The following is an 11301-nucleotide window of genomic DNA, read 5'->3' as shown; positions in this document are numbered from 1 at the left end:
CAGAAGCTACAGCTGCTGACTGATACAAATAAAATACTGCATTACGTGTCGTTTTAATAGTGTCTGGATGCTCCCTATAGTAGAGATGATAATGAGGATTTAATTGAGGTGTTTTTATCTTCATCCAGTACAAGTTGTCTTATTCATATGCAATCATGTTGCAGTTTTATCATGTTTCATGTAATAATGTAGTGAACTGTGGTTTTTCAGTTTGTAAACAACGGACAATTACCACTTGGTTGGAGAATAAAGGACCCAAGACAACTGAGTCCAAAAGGTAAAATGTACAGCATACCTATTCTAGCTACGGAAAAAAAGGCAACCCTGTTTCTGCTGCTTTCCTTACCTTGGCACATCCTCTTGAGTATAATTAACTGACAGACTTTCACTACAAAAAGCTGACTAGTACCCCACCCCTCCCCTCCAACCCCCCAAAACCAAACTTTCTTGCTGACTTAGCTTCCTGAAGCACCTCACTGTTTAGGTGAATAAGTACTGCTGCTCCTGCAAAAAAAAAGATGGGAACTTGCAGCAAGGGAAGGCAAAGTGGGATTGCTGCTTCCAGTGGCAGCCATCGAGTTAGCTGTAATATCAGATTATGTCCTTAGTCAACAGCTTTGCTTTTATTTTTGTTTAACATAGGGCAATAACAGTTAAAGATTTTGGCTGACAGTCCTGCATTCAACTCACAATTCTGTTGTTAATTTACAGACAAAAGTCTGTTTTGGTTTGTCTCATTGGTCTGTCATTGTAGTATAAGCATGTGCAACTTGATTTAATTTGGACCAGAATTTACAGGTGCTCAAATGTACATTCAGGTTATTTTGTTATGGATGTTACAAATAAGTTTTGCTGTTGAATGACACCACGTGAAGTTTGATATTTTCTGCTACTGTAGCCTGTCAGGAGTAGCATTCGCAAGGCAGTGTTAAAATTAAACTCCGAAGAGTTTAACTGTCTGGTGTAGAGGAATATCAGATATTATTCTTTTCTATAATTGCAATTGTAAATGTGATGGTTTATTTTTCATTGATGTTGTTAATAAATAGAAATTGAAATCCATAGCGGTGCTAAAATAGCTACGAGAACTTGTGATAATGATTAATACAGAAGTACCCAGGGCTCAATTACAGGCTCATAGGTTGCAGTAATGCAAAGATGTTAAGAGGACGCTTAAGGAGGGAATGAATATTTTTTTTCAAGATTTCCTTCAGAGTATTGCTTTTATATGCCCTCCTCCAGCCTTGCTGACAGATTACAGCCTAGTCAGTTTTAAGCAGCAGGTTAGTCGTGTAAACACTTCACGTGCCTTTCTATTGCAGTTAACATCACAATTTTAATTTGTTTGAATTTGAACACTGTCTTTGTGTTAGATTTGATTTCTCATCTTAGTTGACAACAGATGTTGTCAATACCTTTAAACAGTCACTTACTGAGATGGCAGCAGTAACGTAACTTTCATTTTTGTTCATCAAAGTTTTCAGTGCAGGAACAAATGCATAGATGGGGAGTTAAATTATCATAACATAAAACCCTCTAAAATCCTTTTGTTTTCAAACAATCTTCCTGTGGGTGAAGTTCCAAGCTATCATCTCCAAGCCCCCTTTTTTTTTTCTTTTTGTTCTGTAGTGGTGAAGGTGTGAATGCTCTCTCTTTATCTAGATCTGTTATCATTCATGACAGAATTAATGCCTTCAGGAATCTATTAAGATGTTCAGTTGCTGAATTTTGGATTGTGTAATTGCGTATTTTCCTATTTAGTGTAGATGGGAAACTGGGCGATGACCAGACATACAGAGTTTAGTGTGCTTAGTTTGCATTGTTATATATGATGTTGTAACAATACATTCAGGAGAAGGTATTGTTCAGAGTGATATATTCACCAAGATAGTCAGTTTTTTTAAATATTCATATGGTGTCTAAGTATTTTTCTTTATCAATACACTGATACAAAAATTAGTACGTAAGTGTGAAATGACTTTCCAATGTCTCCTTGAAAAGTTTCATCTGCTTATACAAAACTTGCTTAATTTCCCTGTGTAAGGGTTAGGACACATTTCCTTCTGTTCTTTGTGTAAGACAGCACAGGACAAATTAGGTTATTTTTCTCTTTAAAAATAATAATTGATTTAATGTGTGTCTTAATTTTTATTATCAGTTCTAATATATTTTACTCTTATGCTTTTGTACTGTGATTTTTTTTTTTGAAGAGTCATGGGCTGCTTGTAAAAGTAAGGAAGTAATAGGATGTTTTTGAGATTATGGACTACTGTGTCCTGCTCTTCTAAAAGATGAATTTGTAGCTCTGACGGAATGGCTACAAAACCATTGATTTCCTTGCTCATTGTGTTTAACTGATTAAAGTGAAAGTTAAGGAGGACTTTATCATGACTTCTAACTTTTTTCATCTGGACAAAATAACTAAATAATAGCTTAATACTGTTTAGATTTGAAAATAAGGATAATGAATCACTGGAATAGATTTCTAAGGTAAGCAACTGATTCATTATCCTTTGGAGCCTTTAAATGGAAACAGGTCATTACTGAGCAACATCACCCAGTGCAGTAAAACTTGTTGGTCCTGGTAGTGCTCACTTAGAGAGTGTAATGGGTAAAATTCTGTAGTTTCCACTGTATGTTTATAATCATTCCTTTAAAAAAAAGAAAATACATATACAGAAATTTCATTTGGAGGTAAGACTTTAAATTCCCTTACTTCTCTTCCACAGCTTACACAGCAAAATTAATAACAATACTGAAGCAAATCCCAAGATGACTTCCGTTAAAAAAGAGAACTTTTGTGAGCATGATGTCAAAAAGCTAGAGAATATGTGTCAGCAAAATTATTCAAAAATATCTGTGGAAGTTGGTGCAAAGCATGTAAATTTGCCTCAGACAGGCAGCATGTATAACTGGGAGGCTGAGGACAAAGATCCAGTCTTAGACACAGAGCCTGTGAAGGGGATGCAGTCTGGAGACCACTTTAAAAATGCCAACATTGATCAGATGCACAAAACTGGCAAGCAGACTCAGAGAGGCTGTGAAGAAAGCAGTGACAATTGGACTCAGAGGAAATTATCATCAGGCCGGTCTTTGAAAATGGGAAATACAAAACTTTCTTCAAAAGACACTGAGACATATGGACAAGTGGCTTCATGCAATTCACAGAAGCTGAAGAGTTGCAATTCTGTCTGTTTAACGGGTGAACAAGAAGAAGGGGATGTAGTTCCGGAAAGTCCACTTTCAGATGCTGGTTGTGATGCTTGTGAATCTGATCTTGGAGGTCCTGGGGAACTGAGCAAATGTCAGAGCAGTTCAGGGGATTCACCTGCTTTTGAGAAAGAAAGTGAACCAGAGTCTCCAATGGATGTAGATAATTCTAAAAATAGCTGTCATGGGTCAGAGGCTGATGAAGAAACGAGTCCATTTCTTGATGAGCGAGAGGAGATTAATATGTCAAAATCCATGAACAAATCTTTTAGAATTCAATATGGGGATGCTGAACTGGAGTCAAGAAAGTCACATTTTTCTGCCAAGGGCTGTGAAAGCTTTGATGAAATAAATAATTCTGTTAAAGAGGACGGTCTGCATACAAAGTCACCTGGGATCTCTCCTGCTCCATCATCAGAATGCAAGGGTGCAAAACAGGGTGTGAAGAGAGACTCCAAAATCACCTCTCACTTCATGAGGATACCTAAGATAGAGGAGAAAAGGTAGTTCTGTCTGCCTCTTCATCTGTTTTTTCATGCTTGAAAATTTCCTCTTTGGTGATAGCACTTTGGAGGCTGGATTGTATAAAGAGTTTTACAAAATGTATGTTAAGACACAAAGACAACTTTGATGTAAGCTTGAAGTAACTTATTTTTAATGGGACTACTTGTGGTTTTTTAAAGGATATGTTTGTCCAGTGCAATTTTTTTAAATCATTGGAGATCTGTTAAAATAGGGAATTAAAGACACTGTAGGAAGTTGATTTTCTTTATCAAAGAAGTGATTTAAGACCATAGGATTTTTAATGCTTGAAAATGAATGGTGGTACAGGAGTGCTTTATGGAGTGTAGCTCTAGCATTATTTCATTCAGAAGTATCAGTGCTACTGATGCTTTGATTGAAATAGACATGAAAAATTTCACTTTTGAAAGCAATTGTAGAGATGTGTGTGAGTGTGTTTCGGGGGCTTTTTTTGGCTTTATTCATGATTTGGGAGAGAGGACTGGTGATTACACACTACAGCAATGGAAATGGAAGCCTTCAGCATGACCCAGGACTCTGTATGCTAGCTGTTGTGTGAGGACAAAAGGATAATCTCTGCTCTGAAGAGTTTAGATTTCAGTGGGAGCTGAGAAAGTGGATAAACAGCAAAGGAGTAAGCAGAAACAAAAGGACTGTGTGTGTTGGTGTAATAAGCAATTATCTCAGTAGACTCAAGCCCTTAAAGTAGGGCAAGAAAGTAGTTTTGCACATCTTCACTGGGAGGTCCTTTCTGGATGTGAGGAGCAGCACAAACCATACCTTTCAAGGAAATGAAGAGGGTGACGGAGGGTGGCTAACATGTGGTGCATTTGAGAAATCTTAAGAGATGAGTAGGCTGAGAGTGGATTTGGAAAACAGAAGTTCTTAGGAAAAATGGATGGATGAAGAATTTGTTAAAAGAAGTATGGAGAAGTGGGTCATGAAGTTTAAAATGATGGGTTTAGGGAGTTACTCTTTTCACTAATTTAAATGAATTGCTGTTGTAGCAAAGCAGCAGAGGTTGAGGCTTCCATTTTTCAGTGCTAGAGCATCGTGTCTTACAAGAAGTCCGTGTTTGAGAAGGGAAACTCATGGAAAAGTTTTGCTGTGTGGGTAGATGGGAATCCTAGCAGCGCTTTACAGAATAATTAGTAAAGCAGAGTATGAGGCTGTAGAGGGGTTTGTGTTTTGTTTTGGTTTTTTTTTTTCTTTTTGGGGCCTAAACAAGATGATGTGGAGGTTATAATCCTCAGTGCCAGACAAAATAGTGTATTGTCTATAGTGCTTCAGAGGGCAATTAGAAAATCTTTAAGCTTTCCTCCTGGTTTTCATTAGATCAGGTAGCCGATGTGGCTACACTGTTTGCATGTGATTGGCCAGGCTGAAGGCATTGTCTGCACCTGAAGATACTGGCATAGGCATAGAGGCAGTGAACGGGTTGGGCAACATCTTTATCCAAGGGTGGAGTAAGTTCGCTAAGGGGAATTTAGAGGTCTAAACAGTACCTCAAAGTGTAGGCTTTTAACTTGTTTTGCATTTTACTCTGAGAACTTTCTCTTGCATGAGAAACATCTGGTATCTTGCATCAAACATACAGCAGGTTCAGATTTTTCTTCCCCAAAATATCTCAGATCCGTGCAAATGCGTTTGATCATTAAAGAGGATTAGTTCATCTGCTCTTGCATATATTTGAATTTTGCAAGTGTTTTTTGGATTACTTTTAAATGTCTATTTCCATTGCAAGTATTGTACACCTGGCATGAAAAACACAACATAAAAGTGAGAAAGGGGGATTAAGAAGTTTATTTTTTTTTTTTTTTTTTTTTTTTTAGTTTGAAGAAGGAATATGTGCATCTGTGCATGCACACGTGTTTGTTTTCTAAGAGTTGAGAAGGGTCTGTAGAGGGTATCCTGACAAATGCAGACCAATGAGTCTGTCTCCTGTCCCTGGATAAAGAGATCCTGTTGGGAAAGAGCATGACTCTGCAGAGGAGAACTCTGCCTTGCTAACATATTGCAGTTCTGTGAGGGTATTTGTAAGCCTGTAGAGAAGAGTGTTTTGGTAGACATCGTGCACTTGCGTGTGTTGGGGAGGAGGAGGTTGGGGGAGGGGGGGGTGTCCCCAAATAAAGCTTTGGCCTGGGGCCACAGCAAAGGCTAGCAAAGAAACTGACTCTGTTATAAACGTAACCCTGGAGTGGAAGTTCATGTATTTGCCTACCGGTTTTTTCAGTGGAAATAAAATATTTCAATGTATTTTATTTTAACAGCAGAAAAGAAAAGTGTGAATTCAAACCCCAGAGGCCAGGACGGAGGATTCCTAAATATATGCCACCTCCTCTTCCAACTAATAAGAAGTGGTTTGGGACACCAATTGAAGAGATGAGAAGAATGCCTGTGTGTGGGGCCCGTCTTCCTCATCTGCGACCCTCGGCCAGTCATACAGTAACCGTCAGAGTACGATAATTCAGTGTATTACCTGAAATAAAATTTCTTACTGAATTGTTCAATAATATGAAATGCCAAATGTTAGTCGTACAGTATTAGCAGGTTGTGGAAATCTTTCTTTGCCGTTCCTTGTGAGCAGACTGGCGCAACTAATTTCCCTGAAAACTGACTTTTCTGATGCACAGAATTAGGATATTGAGATCCAGAAGAAGTGTAATTATGGTTTTACTGCCTCTGGCTTGTTAGGGACAAGTATTTTTCTTTTGCATAGGTGTGTGTGTACTTCCTTGTCTGAGTTGTAAACTGGGCATTTAAATACGTCTGCAAGTAAAATTTGTACTTCAACATTTTCATGTTATATTTTCATTTTAATATGATTCTGTTTTGGGTTCAAGATATACAAAAGGCTCAAGATATGAAAAAGACAAAGAATGAAGAGGAGTTTCTAGCGATTTCACCACTGCATTTTAGATCAAATCTGATATATTTGCCTTTAATCCTTTGGAGTAATATGCAGTCAAATTATTGTTGAAATAAAACATGTGGCCAGAAACCTGTAGGGTCACGGATAAATCGCAAACAAAAGAAAAGCACATTAAATTTAAATGCAAGTTCTGAGAGAATCAGTGCTGCCAGAAGGCCGTATAGCAGATTAAGTCTTTAAGAACATTGCGTTATTTATTTCTGCACATGACTATGGTTACATTTGAAGCTACATTTTGAAAATATTTGCATGGAACTATGTAAATACTTAAATTCATAAATGAGGAAGTATTTAGCTGATAATTGGACATAAAATAATTGCATGTATTACCTTCATTTCAGTGTTTCAAGAGGTCAAACGATAAAGTGGTGTTTCTTTCAGCAAGTATAACATAAGAGTAAGAGGTGGATTTTTTTCTAACTGATTATCCATCATGTGGTCAGTTTGTAGCTTTCCCATTTCCAAAAAGGGTGGCTGTAGATGAGAGCTTTTTTTAACTATGTTTTTGCTTACTTTTTATTTCTTCTATTTAAAAACTTGAAAGTAGAGTCTGAGCTTTTTTCCCCTCCTCCTTCTGTGTTGCAGGTAGATCTTCTGAGGGAAGGAGAGGTGCCTAAACCTTTTCCAACTCACTACAAAGATTTGTGGGACAACAAACATGTTAAAATGCCCTGCTCAGAACAAAATTTATACCCTGTAGAGGATGAGGTGAGATAAAGTATTTACAGTTGTGTAATCAAATAAGTTTGTTTACATATAGATGAGTTTTCAGTTTACTGCGTTTGCTCAGTTAGCAAGCTGTGTGTGTGGAATTGGAAAATGAAATAGATGAACATACCTGGTCTGAAAAGCTGCATTCTGGGTTGTGATGCTTCAGGCAGAGCAGAAGATTTTTTTTTTTCTAGAAATTATTTTACCTAGCCGTTGATTTGATGGAGTGTATATTTCTGTACTTACATGAAGTATAAGCTTATACTCCATATAAGTTATATATTTATATATTTATGTATTTATAAGGTTGGGTGGGGTTTTGGGGGGTTTTTTTGGTTTGTTTGGGTTTTTTGTGAAGCAGATTGGGATGCCAACAGATGTGAATGAATTTGTAACCACATTCTGATTATAATATTCTGTCAGGTATTGCTGATAGATTGTGGTGTATCTGTCTGCTGTTCCGCTAAAACAATGGTGGACAGATTAGAGTTGGCCTGCATGGTTTGTTGATCCAGTATTTCTTGTCACTGCTCAAGACTTACTTAAACATACCCACTGAAATACTTTAGACTGTGGTGAATAGAATGAGCAAGTGTGTCCTGTAGTGAAGACTGTATAATGATTATTGATATTTTAATCTGGAACAGAGAATTTTTATAGCCTCTAGGAAATACTCTCAGTCTTTTAATTTTTCAATTTTACAGATGCAGTATAAAATGAATTTAATTGATGTTTCAGAGATAAAATTTTGATAAGATTTTTGTTGCCAGTTGAGCAAGATGAGTTGTCTCTGCCCTTGTGATGGTCTCATAAGAAATACAATTATTGCTTGCAATGATCAATAAGACTTTCTGTTGAGGAAAAATATCACAGGATGTCTTAAATTTGGGTTGGCGCAAGAGTCAGCCACAGCAATGTGCTTGTATAATCTGTGCCCTTATTATTCTTAATATTACATTTTTTTTGAAGTTGGTTCAGTTTATATTTTTGAGTTGCAGATTTTATAAACTGTGGTGATGTTTTATCTGCAAAATCCACTTTCTTCACAAGGAATGTACTGAACATTATTTGTCCTTCTTGAGATGGCACGAGGAAGAGTGCTGTGTACGTGAAAAAGAGCTCTTTATGAATTTTGTGAATGCTTCAATTAAAAAGGAACTCTTAAGGAAGTAAAATAGAGTGGACTAGAACTTGCAGAAGTACTTTACAGTTACTCAAAATATGTGGTTTATTTTTGAAGAACTTCACATATAAAGCAAACTTTGTTAAAAAAATATGGCAAGGAAGGCAATTATTAGTCAGTTTGTCCTTCTGTTTTGAATAACTTAATCTGACTTTGGTTTTGGCTTTTGTTTTAAAGAATGGGGATAGAACTGCTGGAAGTCGATGGGAACTAATCCAAACTGCCTTACTTAACAAATTTACTTGCTCGCATGATTTGAAGGTAAGCTTATCAATTTGAAATCAAGTCTATATACATGTAAGTACATTCAGGCTCTCCATGTACCGTTAGTGATTCTGGCTCAGTTCTTTGTTTAACCACTTATAAAAATAAATTTTAAAAAATCTGTGTTGTTCAAGGGATTCCCTAATGAATTAAGGGTCTTAATTAATGAGTCTTAAGTGTTACCACTGAATTTATTAGGTATTATTAGAATGAATTGTCTTTTATAAGTGTACACAAAATTGTGTTTGGCCAGCGGTATCTACTAGTTTGTGGTAAATGTAGCGTGTAGGCTTTTTCTGTAACCAGATGGCAGGGCGTGCATGGGTGAGAGAGTTTGAAACAGTAACTGTTCACACCAGTATACGCCACTAAAATTGCAACAATTCAAGCTGCTGACAAAAATCTGTAAATTTGGAGAGTAATGCTCTATTGCTAACTCTTATAGTTCTCATTGGTTTTAATGATTTGTGATTTGGAGCAGCTTAGAATTGCTATTATGTTTTTTGTGAAGAATAATGTAATTTAGACGATACCTGAAACGCAGGGAAGGGGGCGGGTGCAAAAGCTCCAGATAAACTTTAAACGAATAAATAGTGCTTCCCAGGCAACTTACGAAACTTCCCTTGATAATGCTATTTTATTTGGTATTTTTTCTTGAGAATTTTTTTAAAGGTTTTAAAGGGCCTATTTAATTTTGTTGTGGTTCTGATTCTTTAAGTTCATAAACTGGTAAAACTTCTGCTATATTTCTGAGGAACACTTTTTTCGGTATTTTTAAAGAGAGCAAGCATGGGGTGGGGAATGTTTATGTTGTGTGTTGTAGGCAGATCCAAGCATGCCTTGTCTTGTTTTGTGCTAGGAGAAAAAAAAAAACCTGTAGACTAAACTTACTCAGTGCTAAACCTAAAATACAGGATTCAGTATCATGAAGTTGCACCATATTAATACAGTTTTATGGATTTTGGTAGGCTCTGTGACAGGTTTTAGCCACTAGATGGTACTATTCCTTCAAGAAGGAAATGTCATAAAATCTTTTTTCTTCTGTTAATAAGTATCTCTAAGCTTTATTTTGTTGTGCGCTTTCCCTAGGAGGCTATACTGAGATACAACGTTGCTTATTCCAAGAAATGGGACTTCACTGCTCTTACTGACTTCTGTGAGAAGGTAAACCAAGTTGATTTAAAATAGGAAGAAAAGTAAAATATAAGTGACTACTTTGTCTATACGTCTCAATGCTTTTTGGGTTTACTTCCCTCTTCAAGAGTAAAGGTTTTGCAATCATCATCTATGTGGACAGTTATTTGCCTGTTAACTTCAGTTGAAATGATAACTCTACTTCATAAACTGGATTAATTTTAAATCTTAAGCAGGTAATTTAGGTGCTTCAGTAACAACTAAGGTTATTGAAGGTAAGATGAGAAATGCCTTTTCTCTGTTTTATGATAACCAGATTTATTAATGAATTGTATTGATATTTCCAGTGTAGTGGTTTCTTTTTTTAAAAAGTGTTGCTCTTTTTTTCCTTTTTTAAACAACTTCAATGTTATATTACAGTGGTGTTTGTATTGGTCTAATAGTAAAATTTTGCTGGTCTAATAGTAAAATTTTGCTATACCTGAGATGATGAATTTAAACTGTAGTGCCTTTGAAAGATTGGGGTGGTTTTTATGACTTCATGTTACCTTCCTGGAAGAGGATGGAAAAGAAAAATGAATAGTAGGTGGCAAATGCAAGTTGGACTATTATTAATGCGCATCCTGACCGACGTTCAGAAACTATGCTAATTAAAGCAGTATGGGAGACTAAATGAGATGCAGTAGAAATTGTTGTATTTTTCGTCCACCAACTCATAAGTGCTTTTAAAACACGTGTGCTTGTTTTCTTGGGAGGGGCTTGCTAACCTGTATTAAGGTTCAGTGGAAACTAAATTTGATTTGAAGTTAATTTTGTTAGTTTAAAATAGATGTCTGCTTAATTCATGTGATCAGAGGAACTGTTCTTTCTATTGCCTATTTCCATTGCGTATAGAGATTACTATTTTACAGAATGAGTTTTGTTTTGCATGCAACACGGTATTGTTATTACTGACAGAAGGTACCTATAAAAATACTGGTGGTATCATATTTGCTAGCCATGAGAGCTACTGTGTTTGCCCATCTTGCCAATTTAGTGCTCCCTCCTCTCATCTGTGGGGTCTCTCTGTTTTTGAAGCTGTCATGGCCGGATGGTAGAGGCTGTGGACTCTATTTGGCTTCTTTACTGCTATTGACTCTTGTACTAACAAAAATTAACTTGACCTGTTCAACTGATGAACTTTGTGTTATTAAAGAATACATATTTAAATTATTAGAATGTTTTAAAGTACAAGCAAACTATTTATTTAAAAATACGTGTCACGAATGTACCAGATTTGCATTGTATTGCTACAAATGCAACTGAGCTTGTCCTGATGTGTTCATATCGTGCATCTGGGAGTTCG

The 11301-nt window shown here is 36.4% G+C and overlaps 1 protein-coding gene across 1 annotated transcript in view; it reads left to right on the top strand.

Moving 5' to 3' along the window:
- Nucleotides 1-218: 218 nt before the first annotated feature.
- The window catches only part of PARG (poly (ADP-ribose) glycohydrolase), a 66165-nt gene continuing 55082 nt past the window's right edge, over nt 219-11301 (top strand). The window contains exons 1-6 of the mRNA XM_009580127.1: nt 219-277; nt 2730-3713; nt 6006-6189; nt 7250-7372; nt 8736-8819; nt 9912-9986. Coding sequence (XP_009578422.1) covers nt 2773-3713; nt 6006-6189; nt 7250-7372; nt 8736-8819; nt 9912-9986 — 1407 coding nt within the window. The 5' untranslated portion in view covers nt 219-277; nt 2730-2772. The remainder of the gene's footprint in view (nt 278-2729; nt 3714-6005; nt 6190-7249; nt 7373-8735; nt 8820-9911; nt 9987-11301) is intronic.

The sequence above is a fragment of the Fulmarus glacialis genome, unplaced genomic scaffold, assembly GCF_000690835.1.
Source record: "Fulmarus glacialis isolate BGI_N327 unplaced genomic scaffold, ASM69083v1 scaffold9456, whole genome shotgun sequence".
NCBI classification, from domain to species: Eukaryota; Metazoa; Chordata; class Aves; order Procellariiformes; family Procellariidae; genus Fulmarus; species Fulmarus glacialis.
Note: the sequence above shows the minus strand (reverse complement) of the source record. Positions and strands in the feature narration are given on the sequence as shown.